Source organism: Azolla caroliniana, unplaced genomic scaffold, assembly GCF_043228905.1.
Source record: "Azolla caroliniana isolate FFs.n. ecotype wild unplaced genomic scaffold, voAzoCaro1.0.p SCAF_8, whole genome shotgun sequence".
NCBI classification, from domain to species: Eukaryota; Viridiplantae; Streptophyta; class Polypodiopsida; order Salviniales; family Salviniaceae; genus Azolla; species Azolla caroliniana.
Genome location: NW_028230443.1, coordinates 7,237,448 through 7,262,774, shown reverse-complemented (window position 1 = coordinate 7,262,774; position 25,327 = coordinate 7,237,448). Strand labels below are relative to the sequence as shown.

General features: G+C 38.7%; 1 protein-coding gene across 2 annotated transcripts; it reads left to right on the top strand.

Moving 5' to 3' along the window:
- Positions 1-539: 539 nt before the first annotated feature.
- Positions 540-24,819, top strand: LOC147860942 (uncharacterized). 2 transcript variants are annotated; one of them, XM_087323324.1, is made up of 12 exons: positions 540-781; positions 1,560-3,779; positions 6,035-6,164; positions 6,246-6,303; positions 7,525-8,164; positions 8,275-8,604; positions 8,716-8,871; positions 18,513-20,861; positions 20,952-21,024; positions 21,088-21,173; positions 21,800-21,919; positions 24,229-24,819. In XM_087323324.1, the coding sequence occupies exons 2-12, from the start codon at positions 1,644-1,646 to the stop codon at positions 24,295-24,297; spliced, it is 6,147 nt and encodes a 2,048-aa protein (XP_087179450.1). In that variant the 5' UTR covers positions 540-781; positions 1,560-1,643; the 3' UTR covers positions 24,298-24,819. The 2 variants fall into 2 exon arrangements, with proteins under 2 accessions (XP_087179450.1, XP_087179449.1); XM_087323323.1 differs by lacking the exon at positions 540-781 and adding an exon at positions 953-969 and having other exon boundaries at positions 6,240-6,303.
- Positions 24,820-25,327: the final 508 nt, after the last annotated feature.

Sequence of the window (25,327 nt, the reverse complement as noted above, 5' to 3'; positions counted from 1 at the left end):
CAAAGAGAAATGTAGTTCAAATTCCTCGTGCTGCTTTTGAACCAAGCTTTAGAGTGTTTGTTGTTCTTGCAAGTGGACATGGTTTTGGGGAAGATATGGACAACCATCATCAAGCAAAACAAACATCGATAAACAAATAAAAACTTGCGCACTTTGTGGTAGAGAGGTACGATCACAGGACAATGGATTTCGTGTGTTTGGATGGGGCAAGGCATGTACATATGGCCAATTTCGTGGGGGCCGCCTTCGGAAGTGCTTGAAATCTAAGCCACATAGATTGTTTATGGCCCCTCCTACCGAAGTCACATGTGGCAGTGGACGCATGACTTGAGAGTGCCACCCGCCCGCCCGTCCGTTCGTCGACCGCCCGCTCTCATGGCTCCCCGCCCACCCGCTCGCCCGCCCATCGGCCAACCGGCCTGGCTCCACGTCCACCTGCTCGCCCGCTCGCCCTCTCACTTGCGGGAACAGAACATCCAAACATAAAATTCAACTTTGAGATCATCGCCATTGAATCACACACCTTTTACACAGAGATCAAGTAGATGTCTTCAAAACCATAATTCTCAACTTTGAGATTATGTCATTGAATCACACACCTTTTACACAGACAAAACCTTAACCCTAACCCTAACCCTAACCCTAACCCTAACCCTGAACTTGCAGGCAATGCACAAACAGATCGAAAGAAAATCAGGAGACAGAGAATGAGATTGACGCATCATCATCATCGTCACCATTATCCATGCTCTGGCTTCAATAAGAAGGAGATGATCTGCAGGTATTTTCTGTCACTCTCCCTCTCTTCCTCTCTCTGTGCAGGAGTTTCTGATGTGTTTGAAGCGACTGTTTCATTGATCTAATTAGTAGAAATTCTTTCTCACTCAACTCAGCCCTTTAGTAGCACTGCCGGCATCTCGTCCAATTCGTTGTAGCAAAATGTCGTTTTAATTTGCTACGAAATTCATGGTACGAAACTATTTCTGTGATTTTCCATGGATATGAAATGCTTGCTTGGCATTTTCGCTATGATTTTCATTTCTCAAAACAGTTTATGGTTTCCATGGTAAAAATATCTTCTTGATAAGTTATGCATTTCTTGATACAAATTTTTCTCAGATTTTCTGTGAATTTGATGTTTCACGATACAAAACTAGAATACAGAATATATATGGTTGTCCTTTCATGCTTCACCCATGCTCTCTGCTTACGATATAAAACTGCTTAACTGATTTGGGTTGGGAATTTATGATGCAAAACCTGTTTCTCTTTTGCTATGATTCTCATGAGGAAAAATAGTTTTTCTCTTTTGCTATAGAGATTTCATGCAGCAAAACTTGTTTCTCTGCTTTGTTACAGGAATTTCATGATTACAAAACTGTTCCTTTGATTTGTTACAGGAATTTCTTGATATAAAACAGTTTCTTTGATTTGCTACATAAAATGGTACTAAACTGTTTCTTACTCCCATGGATATCTTGACATGAAACTTTTTATCTGATTTTACTCTGAACTCCATGATGTAACATGTATTCATGATGTTTTTATTGTGCTTTCAGATGCTCTGGATCATTTTTGAGAGATCGATCAAGTTTTTTCTCATCAAAACAGATTGATTAGTACACAGAAAAAGGCTTGGGGGGATGGGTGGAAAACGGAAAGGAAGCAAACAAGCTGCAGCTGATGTAATTCCTGATGAATTTCGTTGCAAAAGATCTGATGGAAAGTCATGGCGATGCAGTGCACGATCTGCCGAGGGCAAAGGCATGTGTGAAAAGCACATTGTTCAGGCGAAAAAGAGGCAAGCTATTGCTGCTTTGAAGCAACCATCAACCAAACGTTTAAAAGGAGAAGAAAAGGCAAATAATAAACTGCTTAAGAAAGCAGCCAAAGGAGAGCTTCCAAGGAAAGATAAGAAGTTGGTTTCTTGTGATAACAAATCCGAGTCTCATGATGATACTGAACAAGATTCTGATCCCCCACTGCATAGCCTGCCGCCAAAGCATAGTAAAGATGTAAAGCCTTTGCCTCTACCAATGAAGAATCCAAAACATGCCTCTAGAGTGAGCAAGAAGGCGGTCAAAGGAGAACTTCGAAGGAAAGATGAGGTACTTTCTAGTGATAAAGAATCTGCATCTGATGAAGATAACGAATCAGATTCTGACTTCCCAGCTGATGGCTCATCTTCAAGGCATAGCAAAAATGTAAAGCCTTCATCTCTACTAGAGCAGCATCCAAATGATGCCTCTAAAGTAGTTAAGATGGTGGCCAAAGGAGAGCGTCTAAAGAGAGTTAAGCAGACACTTCCTAGTGATGAGGAATCTGAGTCTGATGATAATAAATTAGAGTCTGACTCCCCATTTGATGGTCAATCTTTAAAGCCTTCGTCTCTATCTACCAAACATCCAAAGGATGCTTCCAAAGTGCGTAAGAAGGTAGCCAAAGGGGGGCTTCCAAGCAAGCATAAGAAAACAGTTTCTAGTGAAAGTGAATCTGAGTTTGATGATGATAACCATCTGGAATCTTTGTCCCCATCTGATAGCCCAACTTCAGAGCACAATAAAGATGTAAAGTGTTTCCCTGTGCCTAGGGAACATACAAAGGATGACTCTAAAATGCTTAAAAAGGTGGCCACAAGAGAACTTCCAATGAAAGATAGGAAGGCAGTTTCTAGCGGTAATGGATCTGAGCCTTATGATGATACTGAACCAGATTGCAACTCGCCATCCATTAACCCATCTTCAAATCATAGTAAAGGTGTCAAACCTTTGCCTCGACCTAAAAAAAATCCTAAGGATTCCTCGAAAGTGCTAAAGAAGGCAGCGAAAGGAGGGGTTTCAAGGAAAAATAAGACGGCTATTGTTGGTGATAATGAATCTGAATCTCATGATTCTGACTCCCAATCCAATAGCCCACTTTCAAAGCATAGTAAAGAAATAAAGTCTTTGCCGTTTCTACCTGTGAAGCATCCAAAAGCTGCCTCTACTGAGCAGGGTAATCATTCCAGGTACAAAAAGATCAACAAGAGGGCTGGCAAGCTTAAAAAAGCTGTTGCAATAGGACAAGTGGAAATATTGGAAAGGGATCGTGATGGTGAAGATGGTTCTGAAGAAAATGTAAAAGATTACACACATGGATTTGAGAGGAAAATGAGGGAGAAAGCTGATATCCTTGAGGGGAATGAAAAGGACACACATGAATTTGTGGGCAAACTGAAGAAGAATGCAGATGTTTTTGAGAGGTCTAGCGGGAGTGTGGATATTTTGGAGAGGAAGATTAGAGCAAATTCTCATAGTCAGCACCAGAAGAAACTAAAAGAAAAGATTGATAATTTTGAGACGAAGAGCAGTGAAAACACTGACAGTTTTGAGAGGAAGATTATGGCAAACACAGATGACCAGTACAAGAAGAATGGAAAAGAAAAGGTGGATGATTTTGAGAGGAAGGTAAGATTTAAGGACGAACATGATGGAAAGGAATCAAAAAGGAAGATGAAGGTAAACAGTGAGCAGCACTTTGAGAGAAATACAAAGCGAAAACTTCAGGATCAACACAGGGCAATCAAACAAATTAAAAAGGCGAGAAATGATATTGCGAAAAAATATGAAACAGAAAAGAAGATCAGAGATAATTCTAAAGATCTAGTGAAAGAAAAGGAAGATGATGGTAGAATGAAGAGCAGCCCCAAAACAGATGATTCAGGAAGGAGAATCAAAGACACTTATGGTGACTCTACGAGAAATGTGAAGGAATCTGCTTTTGGCAATTCAAATTCAATGGTATGAAGATACACTAGCTGCAATAATTGTAAAGTAATGTCTACTTTGTGATGTATGTAAGTTGGATACAATTCATGTGGGAGAGCCATTTTAATGAGAGATTTCTACTGGCATGAGTTGAAGTAATGCATATGGTATTCTTTATGTAGTTGGCATCGTGGCATATTTGAAGACAATATTCAAAATAAACCAGCAACATCGGAGCTTTGATCAAACATGGGTATTCTTTATGTAGTAGCATCATGGTGTAGTTGAAGAAAATAGTCTAAATAAACCTGCACCATCTCTATGTCCTGCACGGAGCTTTGATCAAACATGGGCGTGCTTTATGTAGTTAGCATTGTGGCATAGTTGAAGATAGTAGGCAAATAAACCTACACCCATCATTCTGTCATGCATGAAGCTTTAATCCATCATGAGCATTTGTTTTATTTTATGGAAGAGAGTGTGCAGTTGTATGTGAGTAGTATAAACTAATTTTCATCTGACAACCTTTAAAATTGCAATGAAGGCCTATCTATTGCATCCATAGGACCCTTACTGGAGGCAACTTCATCGTTTGGTGAGAAGATGAGGAACAAGGACAAGGACAAGAAGTTTCGTCATCATGTCAGAGGAATGACAAAGATGCCATAGCCTATTGCCAAAAATGTTAGACCAAATAAAACAACCAGCCCTTATTGGCAGAGGATGAGTCATATAAATTTAGCTTTCCTTGTGCAGTGATATGACATGCAGAACTTGCTGTTATTAGCTCTGCCTCAGAGGACAGTGGGTTTGCATTGAGGTTCGCACTTTGGGCTATTGCCACTCTTAGAGTTGGCATTCATTATATTTTTGACAAGCGAAGAACATTCTTCTACGTTTTCATTTACTGATACTTTCTTCCATAGTCATTTCCCACATCGGGCTATTGCTAGCTCTTAGAGTTGGCACCTATCAGTTTTTTGACAAGCAGGAGAAACATTATTCTACTTTTACCTTTCTTTTTGAGTTCTTTCATTATTTTGCCTCAACATACATTCTCTTCTCCAAACCCTTTCTTGCATGACTGCTGACTTCTCCAACTTGCTTCAAATGCTATTGCCCTGATTCCTATATCTTGCCCGTCAAGTGCCTAACCTGTTGCCTTTGCCCATGACCCTAATTTGCTTGTTGCCACTTAGGAATTCTTGGCTGCCGCATTTATAATTGATGAAAATCATTTTTTGTTTCATGATTTTAACTTCAAAGGTTGTTAAAGTGAACAATATATCGACAATATACGTATATCTCTAGTGGGCTTCAAATTAGGTTCATCCACATCCTATCATTTCCATCATTATACAACCAGATGATTTGATTCAACTCAGTCCCTATACAACACACTTTAACAGTTACTCTGTCCCTCTCTATTTGAATAGGAGAGTGATCATTTACTAGTCAGATTGAATATATGGGGCTTCAAGCCTGTATGATCACAGTTTTAAGAGGCAGAGACATTCCATTCTTCTAAAAGCATTTGGACACTCATAGCACATTGCAAATGGTGGCAGGGAACTCTTGAATGTGAGAGTGGCAAGGTCAAGGATGGCTATTAATATATGACACTTTTCATTATACCCATACTTTTTAGGTCTTTATAAGTTCCTCACTACTTAGGGACTCAAACTGATGATGTTTGTATTACCATTGCATTATCTCACTAAAAGACTTTATTGGCACCTTAAATCACAAGGAGCTGCTTAAAAACCTTTATGCATACATCAGAAAAAACAGTTGAACATATTGAATGGCAAAAGTGGTCCTACATGACCTTTGAACCCATCCACTGATGAAACTCATTGTGATGGCCCTACTTATCCTTCTATATGAATACATACTAATGGATTCAGAATTGTTTTTCTTTAGAATTTCTACAGCACAATTCCATGAATATCAGAGTGAATGAATACAATATGAATGCTAACGATTGACTATTTGTAATTGTAGAAAACAGGTCATTGTGCAAAACTATCTCCACATGTTTTGACAATGATCAAACTTGTAATGCCATTGTATTTAACACAGTCGTCGGGCATTACATCTGTATGAAATAACAGAGAATGGCTTTCAGAAATCATGTATATGTTGACCTTACAGATAACAACTTTCAAAGATCATGTTTAATTTGTCGGATATGATTGTCTCCAAGGATTTGTGTAGATATGTTTTGAAAAATGAAATTTTTGTATCTGCTATGTAACATGTTATCATGTGAACTATAATGGCTGCAGGAAAGGGTTAGGCCATCCAAATCACAGAAGATATCAGCTCTTTGCTATATGCTGTCTTTCCTCTTACCACTTCTAAAAAGCTTAGATAAAAAACAAAGTGAAGAAATTGAGTTTGAGGCTAAACTTCAAGGTTAGCAGAAAGACCAAGTTCAAATGTTGCTTTGTACTTTCTCATCTCATTCAAGTTTTTAACCTATATTATGAGCTGCAGGAATATCTGGTGTAGACATTGAAAGGACAAGGATGAAACCAGATGAACTTCTATATTGGTAAGTTCTGCATATGTTTGTGGTAAATTTAGTGTGACAATTGTTTCCAGGTTGCTATTGTTGTACATTTCCTAGGTGTGACAGTTATAGATTTAGATGATAATAAAAAAGAAATAATGCATTGGTAGTGGCAAGAACCTCGTACATATGACTACATGGCCGTAAAAATAGAAAGGAAGGACGGCAGAAAGTTATTAACATCTACAAGAGGCTGAAATCGGTCAATGGGACAATTCAGATGTTCAAGAAATAAGGTCTTCTAGGTATGCTCAATAAATGAAAAATAATCTATGGAAATAAATTCGATGATATATGTTGTCAATGCTGATGCTGCTTGTAATAAATTATCAACAATGAGATAAACTGTGAGCATGTAAAGTCTGAAATCTTCCTAAGAGGCAATGCAGAGTTACAGGGGTGGATATCTAAAGGACAAACAAATAATGTAGATAAATAAATGCAATGATGCAATACATCCATCCTTAGAGAGATGATCGTTATCCAGGGTACAGTTTGTGTTTGCCTGCATACATGGTCTTATGATGTTAAGTGATGATGTCTCGGATGATGAGGTGTTATTATATATGCTATATGATGCACACATATGATATATGTGACTATATAGCTAGCACTATTGACAACTCATAGTGGGACTCGTGATGGATCTTGGTATCCATTGAGGTGGTGGTTTGAACAGTCCGTATAGTAGAGCCATTGGATCAGCCTGGCATAAACTGCCTTCTCTTGGAGTTGTTGCTTATTGCAGGTCACAGATCTCTGTCATTTGTCTCTGGTGGAGTTTTGCAACCTGGTATCTTTATTCTTGGTCTCCCACCCTATCTGATCTTCTCAGTTCACTTGAGTGTTGTATGATTGGCGTGGTACTCACAAAGAAGTGAATAATCTGTCCTTCCAAAGTAACTGTAGGAGTGAATTTTTCTCTTAGAAGATATTAACATTTCGTTCTTTCTTTCTTTCTGGATTGCCAAAAGGAACTGCGTAGGTTTCACTTATCTGCAGCTTTTTCACGAGTGTGTTTGTTTCTGTATATAACCCAGCCTTTTTATGTTTTTAGAAATTGTTTGATGAAGATATTTTTAGTTCCATTCAAGGCATGCTGTTTCTTTCTAGTTTTGAATTAATGTGTATCTTGAAAGAATCATGGTAAAATAAAATAAAAATAAAAATAAATTTCCGACCAACAGATTCTATTCTTTACAGTGACTATTGCAACACATCAGTTGTGGATCTATACAGGAGTTGTCCAGATTGTAATTATGATTTGTGCTTAGCATGCTGTCAAGAACTTCGTGAAGGCAAACTCTTAGGCAGTAAACAAGTGAGTGTTGATCTTATTACTGAAGTGCAAAATGAAAAATTGGCAATATGGAAAGCTAATGAGGATGGAAGTATTCCTTGCCCACTTGGATGTGGGCATCGTAAAACTGTTTTGAGGCAAACTGCTAAGTATGGTTGGATCACAAACCTAGTGAGAGATGTTGAAGCTGCTATTGATAACAAAATATTTATTCAGTCTGAGTCATCTGGGCCATACCAGTCATGTTCAGCTGAGAACGTTAGCCCATTTGATCATAGCAAATGTCTACACCAAGCTGCTCAGAGAAGTAACTCCTCTGACAATTTTATTTACTATCCATCAGCTTTGGATATGGGTAAAGATGCTTTTGAGCATTTTCAAAAGCATTGGCTTCATGGTGAGCCTGTGATTGTGCGAGATGTACTAGAGAAAAATAAGGAACTAAATTGGGACCCGTCAGTTATGTGGAGAGAGATAACAAAACACAAGCCTCATGAGGATACAGAAATTGTGAAGGTTATTGACCACCTTGATTGTAGTGAGGTACTAATAGATTTACTATACCAACTTATATTTTCTTAGGCCTATAATGGCTTTTCTTCTCCCATCATGAAATAACTTTGTTTGCATGATGAAATATTGATATAATTCAGGTTGAGATTGACATCCATCAGTTTTTCAAAGGGTATCAAGATGGCCGAATACGTGAAAATGGCTGGCCTCAAATGCTTGAGCTTAAGGACTGCCCTCCTGCAAACTTTTTCCATGAAAGGTTACCATTACATGGTACAGAATTTATTAGTGCTTTGCCTTTCCATGACTATACACATCCAACTCGAGGAATGCTGAATTTGACTACAAAGATTCCAAATAATCTTGCAAAAAGAAGCTTAGGACCTAAGACTTATATTGCATATGGTGTCGAAGAGGAGCTTGGATGCGGAGATTCTGTAACAAAACTGCATTGTAACTTGTTAGATACTGTAAGTATACTTTAACATTGAGTAGATTATGCAAGAAAAATATGGAAATCTTTCTTAACTTTCTTGAAGCTCAAACATTATTGTCTTAAGTTTATGCTATTATGTTTTCAGGTGAATGTTCTCACTCATTGCACTGATATCAGGCTGTCAGACTGGCAATGTGAACAAATCAGAGAAACCAATCAAAGGAGTGCATCTGGTTGTCCAGATCAAACAATCGAACCAGTTATAAACAATTGTCCAGATAAGGAACAAAAATCGAATGAGGTATATATATCTTTCTGTGGGTACATATGTATTTATAATTATCATAGATTTTGTCATATGAATGAATTCATAGAGGGAATCGTAGAGAGTTATATGTTACGATTTCCTACTTTACAGCTGCCTAATCAAAGTTTTGGCCCCTTGGAGATGTAAGGGTTAGGATTGATGTCAATAGGGCTAAGGAATACTCAGGATTCACCCTAGTCTAGGCCCTTTAGATGCAATAGTGGAGCTATGGTAGAAAAGATAGATAGAGAGAGAGAGCGAGAGCGAGAAAGCAATAGTTGGAGGAGCTCACCTTTGAAGTGAGATCCAAAAGTTTTTAACTTATGTTTTATATGGCCCATTTAGGGTTTGCCAAGTTCACACTGAACTTGGCCCAAAAGTAACAAAAAGTGATGAGTGACTTTTGGCCTTTATAAATAGGCCTATATACATGTACACACTATAAGGGGGTCATTTAGGGCCTTTACCCCAACAACCTCCCACGTAAAGGCATAAATGATGCCTTTAAGCTACGTGACTCCCACCATTTGTATACATATCTGATGTTGTGCTTCGGGTAAGCACTTGGTCAGTACATCCGCAGGGTTCTGTGATGTGTGGACCTTTATCAATGTGATAAGGCCATCCTCAAGCACTTCTCGAATGAAGTGATATCGCACATCAATATGTTTTGTGCGTGCATGAAACATAGCATTCTTTGCTAAACAGATGGCACTCTGGCTATCACAACCAAGAATGGGTGCCTTTTCAGGCAAACCAAACTCACTGCATAGACGTGCTAACCATATTGCTTCCTTGGAAGCCTCGGTGGCTGAGATATATTCTGCCTCAGTAGTGGACAAAGCAACAACCTTTTGCAGCCTACTACACCATGATATAGCACCACCTGCAAGTGTGAATACATAGCCACTTGTGGATTTCCGTGTATCCACATCACCTGCCATGTCAGTGTCACAGAAACCCTTCAGCTCTAATGGGCCTTTTCCATGATAGAGGCATCTATTTTTAGTCCCTTTTAAGTACCTCATAATGGACTTTACTGCATTCCAATGTGCCTTGCCCAGATTAGCCATGAATCGGCTTACAAATCCCACTGCATAGGCAATATCAGGTCTAGTAGCAACCATAGCATACATAAGTGAACCACAAGCTGAAGCATAAGGTACACCTTGCATGTCATTGATTGCTTCTTATGTCTTAGGACAATCTTCCTTAGAGACTTTATCATATGGCTGTAAAGGCACTCCTAGAGGCTTTGCGTCAGCCATACAAAATCTGTCCAGCACCTTGTCAATGTATTTTTCTTGAGATAAATACAGTGTGTGCTGCTCCCTTTGTCTCCTAATTCTTACTCCAAGTACATGTTCAGCTTCCCTAAGGTCTTTCATTGAAAATGCAGATTTCAGCTGCTTTTTAAGGACATCGACAATGCTCCTTTTCTTGGCAGCAATGAGCATATCATCTACATATAGTACGAGAATGATTGGGTCGCCACTTTCATCTCTTTTAGTATACAAACAGTGATCAGCATGGCTTCTTTTGTACTCATGTTTGAGCATAAAAGCGTCAAACTTTTTGTACCATTGTCTAGAAGCTTTTTTCAACCCATACAAGCTTCTATTGAGCTTACATACCAAATGTTCCTTTCCAGGAATAACAAAGCCCTCAGGCTGTTTCATGTAAAGCTCTTCGTCAATGTCACCATGCAGAAAAGCTGTATGTACATCCATTTGGTCTAATTCCAGATCAAGTGCAGCCACTATAGCAAATAGCACTCGCAAAGTGGTCATTTTTACCACAGGAGAAAACACTTCCTGAAAATCTATGCCCTTAGTTTGAGCATATCCTTTTGCAACCAGCCTTGCTTTATACTTGGGTTTGTCATCAACGGTCTTGATTTTATATACCCATTTGTTAGGAATAGCTTTCCTTCCTTTGGGCAGTTCAACCAAGTCCCAAGTATTGTTTGAATGCAAAGCCTTAATCTCTTCTTGCATAGCAAGCTCCCACTTATTGCTGTGCTCACATGCCTTTGTCTCTTTATATATAAGAGGTTCTCCCTCATCGGTCAACATTATGTAGTGCAACGAGGGGTCAAATCTACTCACATTTCGTCTTATAAGAGTAGAAGGTCTCACCCAATGATCCATATTGTCAGGTAATGGATCAACATCAGGTGGCATGTCTAAATCATCATTGTTAGGCTGCTGTCCATTATTTTCAACGCCATTTTCAGCATTATCATTTGGCTGCATATTCCTTTCAGGATCCTCATCTTGCTGTCCAACATCTTCTGGCTCCAAAACCACTGGACGATCAATATTTTCAGTCCTTTGTGGTGGATCCTGATGGTCAAAACTGGGTCTAACAAGTGGCTGGTCATGCTGAAATCTGACCCTTTTATGGTCATCTTTTGAGGCACAATTGTTTTGAAGCAGCCTTGCCTCATTGAAAACAACATCTCGGCTGCGTATAACCTTCTTGAGCTGGGGTATCCAAATCCTATAACCCATTTCGCCTTCTTCACCATATCCCATGAAGAGGCCCTTAATGGACTTGGCATCAAGTTTGTTTCTCAGCTCAGGCCTTATATGTACAAAAGCCTCGCAGCCAAAGACACGTAAGTGATCATATGAAGCAGGTTTGCCAGACCAAACCTCTTCAGGGATGTCACCCTTTAAAGACGTGTGAGGGGATCTATTGCATACATGTACTGCAGTTTTCAGTGCCTCTCCCCAAAAGACATGAGGAGATTAGCGGTGGACAGCATGCATCTCACTCTCTCACAAAGCGTCCTGTTTTATCGTTCAGCCACACCATTAGAAGAGGGGCTATATGGAACAGTAAGCTCCCTCTTAATACCCAAAATTTCACAAAATTTCTTGAATTCAGCACTTGTATATTCACCACCATTGTCCGTACGCAAACATTTCAGTTTTCTGCCTGTTTGAGTGGTCACAAATGCATAAAAATGCTTAAATGCAGCTAAGGCTTCATCCTTAGATTTAAGCAATTGAACCCAAATTTTTCTAGAGAAATCATCAACAAATGAGATAAAATACATTGCACCACCCATAGATTTGGTGGGCATGCTACACACATCAAAATGAACAAGATCAAGTACACAAGACTTAGGAGACACACCAGAGTAAAAGGAATGCTTCACTTGCTTTCCATATTGGCATTCATTACAAAAATTAAGCTTCGTGCCTTTAGCATCAAGCTTCTTTAGATTACAAAGCCTAGTGAGACCCTTTTGGCTCATATGGCCAAGTCTCTTATGCCACAACTCCATATGGGAGTGAACTTCAGCCAAAGCAATAAATTTCCCCGATATAGCATTTCCATGTAAGCAATAAAGCGTTCCCTTTTTTGTGCCTTTCACAATCAGCCTTGAACCTTTTGTCATTTTCCATGATCCTTTCTCAAAGAGAATGCTACAACCATGCATATCCATTTGCCCCACAGAAAGCAAGCTCTTCTTGATCCCTGGTACATAGCGCACATTATGCAAAACCAGCTCATTAGTGCCATTTGTAGAAAAACGCACAGTGCCAATACCCTCAATGGAACATGCATGATTGTTTCCAAGGTATACATGGCCATGGTTGCCTACAATAAAAGTAGAAAAACACTCCTTGATAGGAGTCACATGAAATGAAGCACCAGAGTCAACTATCCATGTTTGGGCTAATGCATCATTGACAGTCAGCAAAGCATCAATAAGATCATTCTTAGTGATGCACATGTCCTTTGAAGGAATATTTGCATCATATGCATCATATGCATAAGTATCATCTGCTAAAAACTAGCACATAAAATGTCCTCAACATCTGGCAGCTCCTCTATGACTACATTAGAGGCCAAATTGGCTTTCTCTTCGTCCTTTTGGCTGTCATGTGCATTAGTCTTGTCCTTTCTCTTATCTCCAGAATTCCCTTTTCTTTCAAGTTTAGCTTTGTAATAGCGGCAATCAGGTTTCTTGTGGCCTTTCTTGCCACACTGATAGCATGTTACGTATGATAGCCTTTTTATGTAAAATCTGCCATGCATCTTCTGACATGTTCTCTGGTTTTTTTGCCTCCAACGCACTCTCACAATCCTTCAAAAAAAGAATTCTTGCATTTATTCCTTCCACAAGTCAAAACCTGTTCCCTCAAATCGTCAAATCTCAAAAAGATTCTTCACTTCTGAGGAGGATGATGCCATAGCTCACAATAAAGAGGTTTGAACACCTGTTCTTTGCTGTACAACAACTGTGCAGAAGTTCAGAAACCCTAAATTCGCTCTAATACCAGTTGTAAGGGTTAGGATTGATGTCAATAGGGCTAAGGAATACTCAGGATTCACCCTAGTCTGGGCTCTTTAGATGCAATAGTGGAGCTATGGTAGAAAAGATAGATAGATAGAGAGAGCGAGAGCGAGAGAGCAATAGTTGGAGGAGCTCACCTTTGAAGTGAGATCCAAAAGTTTTTAACTTATGTTTTATATGGCCCATTTAGGGTTTGCCAAGTTCACACTGAACTTGGCCCAAAAGTAACAAAAAGTGATGAGTGACTTTTGGCCTTTATAAATAGGCCTATATACATGTACACACTATAAGGGGGTCATTTAGGGCCTTTACCCCAACAGGAGAAACACTATATTTACCAGTATTGCTGATATTATAATATTTGCTAGTATGGGGGATATAATACTATAATTCTATTACAATAAAGAGAGTTTGCTATGTTTATACCTTCTACCCGAGGTAAGGGAGCTCACTATTTCCAGTAGACTTGTTGGCTTGGTAGTAGGTAATGTATATCTATGCTTTAAGGTGAAGTATGGATGCCAAAAGGATGTGCATGCGAAGTACAGGACTGACCATGCTAAATATCAATTTTCTTGAGTTCATGTGTTCATTTGTGGAGTACACAATGACATGCTTCATGTGGTTCCTTTTGAATCCCTAGAGGAAGTCACACAAAGGTTGCCCATGTATTGTATTATGCAGCCACAAATGCCTTTCGCAACACTTACAATCGTCAATGCACATATATGTGGTAGAGCCACATAAAATAGTTGGTATAATGAGGAATGCCATGATATAATAGATGCTTGTAAGAGAATTTTCTCAGAGGATTTGTACAGAAACAAACAAGAGAAAGTTTTCAAGACCTTCTGATGAAGAATTAGAGATCTTATTTGGCTACATTTGAAGCAGAAGTGTATATGTTGTTCCTATGACAACAAAGTAAAAGGGCATGTATTTTGTTTAAAATGAGGTAACCTGGCTCACAACTGACTTCAATTCAGACTTGGCATGACTACGTATACTCTATATGACATTCCTGAGCAGCCGCTCTCCCCCATCCATATGGCTCAACTCAATCTGAATACACCGTTTTTTACTTAGCAAAATATGAGAAATGCAATGCATTGATCAGCTTCAATTTGGAAAGACCCAAGGTCATGTTGGATTGGTACGCCAACAATTTCACTATTTTGTAACACCTGGCTGCTTCTTGCTCACATATGTAATAGAGTTATGTATGAAGGTTTCCCTACAAGAATTAGTACTGAATGTATGGGTGTAGCAAAATGCCTTCTATTCAGCTGTCAGAAGGTTTTTGGAAGGGTTTTATCACTTTGGATCATATATTGACCCAATGAGCCCTTATTGAGGAAGGAAGAGCGCACCAAAGGAGAATCTATTGCTGCATTGTGGATTTTTGGAAAGCCTTCGATACTATATCACATTCTTGGCGCATGCAACGACTAGAAGCCCCTGGCATCCCTATTGATATGCAATGGGGAATCTATGTACCATATGGCTCAGTATTAGGAAAAACATGTGCGCCTAATGGCTTGTCAGAGGTTGTGGGTTGCAAAATTGGAGTGAGTTAAGTATGGCCGTTCTCACCCACTCTCTTTTGTCATTATATAGATGAGTAGATATGCACACAAATATGGTAGAATAGATCACCTTATTGTTTGATAGATGCTATGCCTTTTTGATGAAATAAGAGAGAGATACCATTGCCTCTTCACACAAGGCCTTGGCCCTCTCCACAAGGCAAAGGAATACAAAGACCCACAATGCTTGGGCTCATTCTTCATGGATCTCAAGAGACATGGAGAAAGAAAGAAAGATATATTAACGTCTTTTAAGAGGCCAAAATGGCCTATAAGACCAAATAAGAGATTACATCTTAAGTGTTGTCACGTCTTTGAGAACAAATCAAAATAAAACAAATATTACATAGTAAATATAAAAGTAAATAACATGAAAAGAAAAGAAATGAGGGAATTTGGTTTTTGGCACATGTGAGATCCTCAAGTTACGTATATTGTAGCTTTTGTCTTCGTAAGATCTTAGCATAGGTCGATCTAGAACGGAAATGTCTCCGAATTGAGGGAAGCACCTACAATGGCGGGAGATAATGGCTTTTATCTATTGATGACAAGGGTGTCGAGGTCTTGGTCCATGGGGCCGAGGCCTACGTGCACGGCAAATTGCCATTGCCCGATCAATTGTAACCCCTTCGTTATGTCCTGGTCTGAAGCCCATTTGTGTATCCCGGGGTTGACTTCTAGCATTAGGAGTGATGGGGCTAAAGAAAGTTGTGATTGTTCTTTGTGGATGAGCTTGTGTGGCTGTATTCTTCAACAACTTTTCCCGATGTCTCTTGAGCTCTAGCAAGAAAAGTCCTAGGCATCGTTGGTCCTCATATTCCATTACCTTGCGTAGTGGGCCAAAGCCTTGTTTAAAGAGGCAATGGTATCTCCCTCTGATTTCATAAAAGACACTACAATGACAAACATAGTGTTCTTCAGATTCCACTCCTTGATGACACAATTGGCAAATTCTCTCTTCTAGAGGTAGTCGTGTATATCTGCCTACCTCAATCTGTAGCTGATGTGATGAAGTTCGCAGCTGCCCTATCACACTACGCAGGGCATAGGATAGATGTATGTCCATATAAGGTGGCCTGATGACAAATCCATCCTCCGATGTATGTAAGAAGTGTCTTAAAGTGGGCCATCTTTGTACCAAGTGGTATTTTGGGGCTGATCCATGTTATCTTGTTTTCCAAGTTAATAATATTAGTTCGGATCACTCTATTCTTTTCCACTTTGGTCATATTTAGTAACAATCGGCAACGGTTCGAGAGGGTCCAAATCGAACCGTTTAAAAAAGTTGAAACCTGAACCAAACTGAACCGAACCGCGAAACCTTTAAACCGAACCGTTAAACATTTTTCAAACCGTTAAACCGTAAAAACCGCGGTTTCGGTCTTCAACATAGATCAATTTTTTTTATTTTTTAAAAAAAATTTATAATATTTAATTATTTAGAATTTTTAAAATTTTTAAGATGTTCCTAAAATGTGAGAATAAGAGTAAAAATGAAAAGATTGTTTAAAAACAAATTTTAAAATTTTTTAGAATTTTTAAAATTTTTTTTAAAAATAATAAAAATTAAAAACCGTTAAACCGTTTAAACCGCGGTTTTTGACTGCTGAAACCAAACCGAAACGAACCGAACCGTTTATAAAAACCTAAACTTGAACCGAACCGAACCGAACCCTTGAAACCGTTAAGCCGTTAAACCGCGGTTTCGCGGTTCGGTTCGGTTCAAACCGAACCGTTGCCGATTGTTAATATTTAGATGGGAACTGTCCAAGCTATATTGGAACGGGGGTAGTGTATTTATAGTCATGCCATGTGACTCGAACCATTGTTGCATTTCAGCATACCAACAATGAGTGTCTCCATTTCAGCCAGTTGTTTTGATGACATAAGTGCCAACCTTGGGTACCTTCGTTTAGGGAGCTCCCAAAGACGTTGGATAAATGTCACTGATCGGAACAACGCCTTGGTTATTATAGGTGCTGCTCCCATCTTTGCCCGGATTATATCGTGGGGCACCGATGCTTTGCTTCTTATCATGCGAGCAATCACTGACACTAAAGGTCTCTCTAAATCTTTCCAATGATTTGCCTTGTTAAGACTCGGTCCCCATGTCTCTACTCCATAGAGAAGAGTTGGTGTGACAAGTATATCAAATAACCATAGCTTAGTCTGTGGCTCTTGGAACTGCAAATGTGCATATTGTCTCTCGAGAGCACCAAGGGCTGCATATGCACGAGAAAGTCGGGCACAAGCGGCCTCCTGTAAGGAGAACCTAGGTCCTGTAAATGTTACTCCTAGGTATGTGTAGGAGCGTGTGTATTCCACCTTTTCCTCTCCCAAGAAGAATTCTGGTTCTGATCTTGTTACCCATGCTTGGGTGGTGTTAAACACCATCACTTTAGTTTTATTCATGTTGATTGACAAACCTTTGTCCGTACAAAATAGTTTTAAGGCATTTAGATGTCTTTGTAGTCCCTCCGGAGAGTCAGAAATCAGCACAATATCATCAGCATATAGTAATATTTGTATAGCTATACCTGCTAGGTGTGCTCTGGAACCCCCAAATCTCTCTATGTACTCATCAGAACAATAATATAGTCATAACAACTCATCAACAAAGGACCATCACAACTTTCGTTAGCTCTATCATTCATGCTACAAATCTAGGGCTACACAAGTGGGCTCTTGACCAGGACACTCATTAGATGTTATGATAGATCAGCTAATAGCAATTCGTAGTGCATGTAGATCCCAGCCATTTGGATCATGGCCCAATCACCCTTGTCGTTTATAGGTAAAGGCCATTATCACCCAAGAATGAAGGTGCCTCCCTTGCCGTGGAGACCTTTCCATCTTGGATCGGCCCATTTTAGGGATTTAAAGCGAACGAGGCACTTTGGTTCCTTATACTTAGTTTTATTTATTTATTTTGGTTGGTTTCTCTCAAAGACGAGATAGTGTTTTGAGAGATAATATCTATAGGCCATTTTGTTCTCTTAAAAGACATTAATATGGCTTTCTTTGCGTATGTCATGCATTTAGATCCTGATTGATAAGTCACTTATTTTGGTCACTCTTAAGGATGCTCCTCTTTACTTGTGACATGTTGGAGAATTAGTTTCCACACAGGGAAAATACTTCATGTTTCACTTAATTAGTTTACTTAATTTTAAGTGTATCTGCCCGAGTTTGTATCCTATAGAACATGGTAGCTGTGATACCTTGTTTTATAGACGTTAATTTGATCTGGCTTCTCATTTACAGACATCCCAATCCACTTAACTTCATTTCATAATGGTTGCTGCAAATACAAATGTAATGCTTTGGGTCACTTCGCTGTAATACTTTCCTAATTCATGAGGCACCGCTGTTGAATGGAAACAAATACGAATCTTTAATATGACATGATTGCTGATTTGACACTGAATATGCCACCCCTGCTCCATCTCGTTAGCCTCTACACCTCTGCCTGTGCCAATTGGTACAACTATTTTGACTGTGCTATCTGTCTCATAGCTCTCACTGACTTCAACTTTTATAAAAGATTTGTTTCTGAGGATATCTCATAGATTTTTTTGTCAGGTTTAAAATAATTTTTTGGTGTCTTTGCTGGAATTTTTATTTTTGTTTTCTTCATTTTATATAGGTATACATATAGATTTGTGTCTATCTTTTCAGAATAATACATTGATTGGTAACATCCTGAGTCGTGAACTTATTGATTTATTCACCTACAGGCAATTATCAACGAAGCTATCATTGCTTCTTTAAAAGCTGAAGATTGCAAGTTAACTCAGGCTGTTGATGACAGTGTAGGTGTGGCTGAGATCCCAAAGGCTGCATTGATAAACCATGAATGTGATTCTGGCATCTATGCTCAGGATGAATCTGTAGAGTCATTATCTGTACGTAATGTTATTAATAAAAACATTAATAATGGTTCCATAATGGTTGAAGATGCCCCTGCGTCAGGAATAATGGTACTCGGAAATGATGATTCTCTAATGTTTAGGGATAGAATTCCAGATGGAAAAATTGGAGCAAAAATTACCATGAAGCCGGATAATAAAATATTGAATATTGTTACTGTAGATGGTCATGTCAGTAGGCTTCAGTTTGATCATGTTGCAAATGAACAATCTGTCCACCCTGAAACCAATGATAATCCTGATTATAATGGAGTTGAGGATCCCCGTACAGGTGTTTCTATTCCGGAGGAACAAGCCAACGTCGATTCTCCTGTAACTACTGTTGGTAGAGAAAAAACCAATTCTATCCAAAACATTGCCTCCCAAAGAGATTGCAATGCCAAAGTAGTTGATGAGGATGCTCCGGTAAAGCAAAGAGGTGAACATGTCGAAATTCAGAGAGAGGAAAACAGTGAAGATCATGTGTTGATAGAGCAAAAAGGTGAAAATTACCATTATTTATCCAAAAACGAAATAGATTATCATCTTGTTAAGCCACAAATAGTAGAATGTGGCCATCATAATGAGTGCCAAGAAACCCAAACCATGTCAAAAGAATGTCATTACGAAGAAGCAATCAGCTATATTACTCTTGCTGAAAAAACTGATGTAATAGACTCTGATTCACAGGTGATGCAGAGTGATATTCAACACAATCTCTTATTATGTGAGGCCAAAAGAAATATTACTGATACTGTAGAAGAAAACAATCATATTGTGTCAGAAACTAATATTGTTCCAGAAACCAATAAATCTGTCCAAGCTGAAATTGAGCATGAACACATGAGTGATCATGTCAAGCCACGAGAAGATGAAGACACCCATTATAGTGAGTGCCAAGAAGCTAAAGCCATGTCAAAAGAATATCATTATGAAGAAGTGAGCAAGTGTGTTAGTCTTGCTGGAAAAGCTGACGTAATGGACTCTGATTCACAGGTGACTCAGATTGATTTTCAAGAAACTCAATCATTATATGAGGGAAAAAGTAGTAATACTGAAATGAATGAAGAAAATGTCCATAATGTTTCAGAAAAGAATTTACTTCCAGAACCTAATGGATTAGAGGAACACATCCCAGTTAAAGCAGAGTATGAGCACATGGATGATCATGCTGTTAAGCCACAAGGAGTAAAAGCTAGCCATCATGGTGAGTTCCAAGAAACTGAATCCATGTCAAAAGAATATCAGAACAAAGAAGCTGACACAACAGAGTGTGATTCACAGATTATTCAGACTGATATGCAAAACACTGACAAATTAAATGAAGAAAATAGCAATGTCATGGAAATCAAAGAAGAAAATGATCATATTGTTTTAGAAAAGAACATTGATCCAGAACCTAATACATTAGAGGAGCCTGTCCCAGTTGAAGCAGATCAGGAGAATATGGGCGATCAGCTTGTAAATCTTGGAGTGGAATGCCAAAAAACTCAAGAAACATCGACGGAATGTCATTACAAAGAAGCACCAAGCCATGTCATTCGTGATAAAAAAGCAGATATTCTAGACATGGTTTCACAGATGAGCCAGATTGACACGCAAAATTATCACTTGCTCTGTGATAGGACTGAAATCAAAGAAGAAAATGATAATTCTGTTGCAGGAAAAGACATTGTTTCAGAAGCAAATATAGTAGAGTCTGCCCCAGTTAAAGTGGAGCATGAGCTTACATATGTTCATCATGCTAAACCACAAGTAGTAGAAGATAGCCATCACCATCAAAACGAGTGCCATGACACTCATGCCATAAAGGAACAAGAAGCAAGCAACCAAGTTATCTGGGCTGAAAAAGCTGACATAGTAGACAAAAACAGCAATCCTCTTTTAGGAAAGAATATTGTTCCAGAAGCCGACACAATAGAATCCATCCCAGTTAAAGTGGAGTGTGAGCAGGCAATATTTGAGGAAAAGGACCATTGTATGAAGACTGTTGCAGAAGATTCACATCATGCAGGAATAAATCTGCAGAAAGATTTGCGTGTTAATAATAAAGTAGAATCAGCTAATGGTGCAGCCCTTTGGGATATTTTCCGTCGTGAGGATGTACCAAAACTGCAAGCCTATTTGAAGCAACATTGGAGGGAATTCAAGCACACTGAAGAGAAGTCTCTTATTCATGTATGATATGTTCACACCAATGCCTCACATTGTTCATATTGTGTGATTGTAAGTGGTAAATGTTTACATTTAATTGTAACTTAATTACAGGTAGATGATCCCATCCATGATCGGACCATCTTTCTTAATGAGGAGCACAAAAGAAAGCTAAAAGAGGAGTATGGTATGTAGTTGAAATGTTACAATCTGGAAGTTCTTTAAATTAACTGTTCCTCTGATTCTGTAGGTATTGAAGCTTGGACATTTCAGCAACACTTGGGGGAGGCTGTGTTTATTCCTGCTGGCTGTCCTCATCAAGTGAGAAATATGAAGGTATATTATATATATATATGAATATATGCTCAGATTCAGTCTAAGGTTAGATATAAGGATCTATTTAACTAGTTCAGGTGTAATAATGTATTTTAGTTAGAACACGTTAAGGACACACTAGAATCCCTGAAACATGATTCTAATTACCAAACTCTGCTTTATCTATCTTATTGTTAGAATGATAATCTCGTTCTTTGGTTTCTTGAAGCTAGGTATCTTCTTCTTCTTAGTCCCAGTGAAATGCAATGTAAATATCAGATATCTACAAAGACTATGAGGTCCAGGTGGATCTTGGACAGTCCGCTCCTTAATCATTCCAGTTCACATCAAATGAGAAGACCAACTTGATATCTTAAAAACATAAGAAATAATCAAAAGAGACTTTTATTTGTTTCTGAATATTTATGATATCTTTGTTGTAGTTGGAAATTCATTATTGCATGCATTATCTGGAAATCGATGCATATATATAGGGGTCCATTTTCTACATGCATTATCTGGAAAGGTATCAATAGATATTTAATGATAACAAACATGTGGTAGGCTTGGTATATTTTAGGGCTTTTGTAGGAAAGGAGATAAATGATTTAAAGTTAAGAAACTCGTGGATCTTGTATTTGTTGCAGTCCTGCTTCAAGGTTGCATTGGATTTTGTTACACCAGAAAATGTCCTAGAATGCATTCGTTTGACCGAGGAGTTCAGACTGTTGCCAAAAGGTCATCGTGCCAGGGAGAATATGTTGGAGGTTCTCTCTCTCTCTGCTTACTTTTCTATTTGCTTTGTAATATTAATTTTATTTTGATTTGTTGTTCTCAAAGACAAGACAACACTTCAGTTGTAAATTCTTATTTGGTCTTACAGGCCATTTTGACCTCTTAAAAGATGTTAATGTATCTTTCTTTCTCTCTCTTAGATGTCTAGATTCGTGAATTCTTAGATATCTGAAGTTTTTAGATATCTATGTTCTTAAGTTCTTAGATATCAGAAGTTTGCATCTCAAGGTTCTTGATGTGCACGAGATGGCTGTTATCACTGGCTACCAACCATTATTTTTAGCCCAAAAAGAAAGCCTAATGAATCTGCCCTTAAATTGCTGTGAGCTTGTTGCCTACAGCTGTGACCTACACATGGGCAAAATATGATGAACTGCAGCCGCCAGCCAGTTTCCTGCCTATAATGACCTGTAGTGAGCTGCGCTGATTGTTACCTGCTGAAAACTTGACTTGTCGACTGCACAGAGCTCAAGAAGTGCACACACAATCAACCTTCTCTTTGATACCAGTTTGACATGAGCGATGGAATAGCAGGCATAGGGTAAATCCTATAGATGCAAACAGAGGATGCAGAAGAAGAAGAGAACTTTTTTCTTTGGGAACAATAGGTGTTTGGGTTTTTTAGATAGATACATATATGAAAGTTAAGGCAGATATACGGAAAACCTCACAAAGACACCAAGAGAAGGAAAGGGAGGGCCCACACTTGGTAGTGCTCGGAAGGTGAATGCATGAAACATAATGTAGAAACAACCTTAAAAGAGGAAATGCAAGATAGAATGCAAACGTGAGTTAGAAAGTAGAAGATACAATTGTTTAACCTATTGAAGATAGTACTAGAAGTCCCGTGAAATGACATTGGAAGTATTGTAAGGAAGTAAAATATTGGGATTAAAGATGATACGGTGAATACTTAAAAGCTGATATATCATCAAATAAGGTTGAAGTACTATTCAATGGACCAAGACATTAAGTAAATTTTTGGAAAAAAGAAGACATTAAGTAAATCTAAAGAAAGCTCCAAATGCATATCTACAGTAAAAGACAATGGAGAGAAGGAAATGCCCACGCTGAGCATGCTCAAAAAGAAATAAAAGCAAAAGGTAGTCAAATAGCAAAAAGGAGTATTTGTGGATAAGCTAGAAGTCATGAACACAACGCTGTCATGAAAATGTGTGCATGTGTGTCAGAACCACAGGGGTTCACAACTTTGGATTACATATTGACTATTTAAGTCCTCATTGAGGAGGTCAGAGCTCATAAAAATCGGATTTATTGCTGCTTTGTGGGATTCCAGAAAGCCTTTGATACTGTGCCACATACTCGGTTCCTGTAGCAGCTGGAAACCCTTGGCATCGTCGTAGATATGGAATGGGGAATCTATGCATTATATGTGCAATTCCCAATCTAGATAGTTGGTTCCATCCAGAAAGACTCTTTGGGAAGTTGCAGAATGGTGGAGTGGCATTGGAAGCCATGAATCCCACCTCTAAAGCTATTAATGGATTGGCGTAACTAGGTGCAGAAGGGCTGCCTACTCCGTAAATGGTAATTCAAGTGGGAAAATAGATGGCTGTTCGGAGAGTCTTCTCCATAGGGTGGGAGGGATGAAACAGGGCCTTGGTTTTGCTTACGGAAGGCTGCTTTTGCTCAACTTTCCTGTGGATATGCAGACTTTGACGCTTTGGTAAGGTTGTGCACGTATGTAGTTTCGAAAGCCGTGAACTAGATTGTGGCTATTTGACATACTTGACACTCTTGACTCTTCCCTACAGAGTAGAAACCTTGGGAAAAGTGTAGGGAAGAGTCACGAGTTCTGATGATTGCGGACATGTGAAGCAACTTAGCATACAATTGATGTCACCTCAGATATACCAGCATATGCAAAGGTAGTCTATGACATTCTGGGGCAACCTCCCCTTCCCCATCATGTGGTTTACACCTGCATGAATTCGCCACCTTTTCTACTCCACAAAAGGTGAGTGATGCCATCAGTTGGTTACAATTTGAAAGTCTTCTTGATATCTTGGTCCCACTTCTTGCTCACATCTTTACTAGAGCTGTGTGAAGGTTTCCCTGCTAGATGGATAGAACATCCCTGTATGGATCTCCAAGAGAGAAGATCCCATGTTGTTACTATCCAGAATTAGTGCGAGTATACCGTGTTTTCTGCAAAGTGTGTACAATCTGATTGTCTACCATCTGTTTGCTGTCTTTCTCTTTGTGTTTGGTATTTCAGGATTTAAAAATGATTGATGTTCCTTCTTATGCAACTGTTCAGGTGATGAAAATCGTAATATTTGCTGCTGCTGCTGCTGTTAAGCAAGTGAATCATCTGTTGAAATCATAGTAAACGAACTCATCTTAATATAAGAATTTGGTTTTTTTAAGATGATATGCAGTCTGTGATGTTGCAGTCTGAAACTACTCCGTGGCATTTAGGATGTGAAATATGGAAATGTATGAAGACAGTAAACCGAAACAGTTATATTTCAAGTGTTGGAATGTGATTCAAATTGTGGATGCTTCAGAAATGCAGATAAAGCCCCACTGTGACTTCCTGGCAGAACAATTTTTCGACACCTAATCACAACATGTTTCGATGTACTTTACACTAAACCCCTTTAAACTCATTGTATAGCTTCCTGTCTAGCATTGGCCCTCAATGGTGTTCGTGACTATCAATTCACTGTTGAATTCCTTAGATTACTGTAAATATTGATAAACAGGAAAAGTCAATAGAAACATGGAACTCATTCTCCAAATTCCTTATAATTTTTGGTAGTCTCAGAATTTCTTATTATTTTATGCTGAAAACTATCAGTGGCCAATATATGAATTGATTCTTACGCTTCTGAAGATGCGGATATAAGATGAATTGTCAAAAGTAACGTATGGATCATTGAAGTAAACCATAGTGAAATTAGCATTATAATTGATGCCTCTTGGAATAAAATCAGTGTGCACGTTGGTCATCGGCTCTTGAATTTACATTGAAACATGTATTCATATGCATTCTCCTTGGCAAATGATGTCATTGCAAAATAGTTGTCACTTGACTAGCTATTTTCTTTACGTTTTAACACATCTGTGTGTAGCTAGCCATTTAACTGATGCAATGGGTATGTTCATGATGGACCATGGCACATTATTACATATTCTGGCGTGTATTTTTTGAAGATCACTCTGTAAGTAAAGAGCTGGGCCCTGCTACAAGAGAGGGTTTTGTTTTTTCGTGTATTTTGAAGATCGCTCTGTAAGTAAAGAGCTATGCCCTTGCTACAAGAGAGGATTTTGTTTTTTCTTGCCACCTATAATTTTGTCTGTTGATACCTTGGCCAATACAAACCTACAAAAACGAACTAAATGAACATGATCAA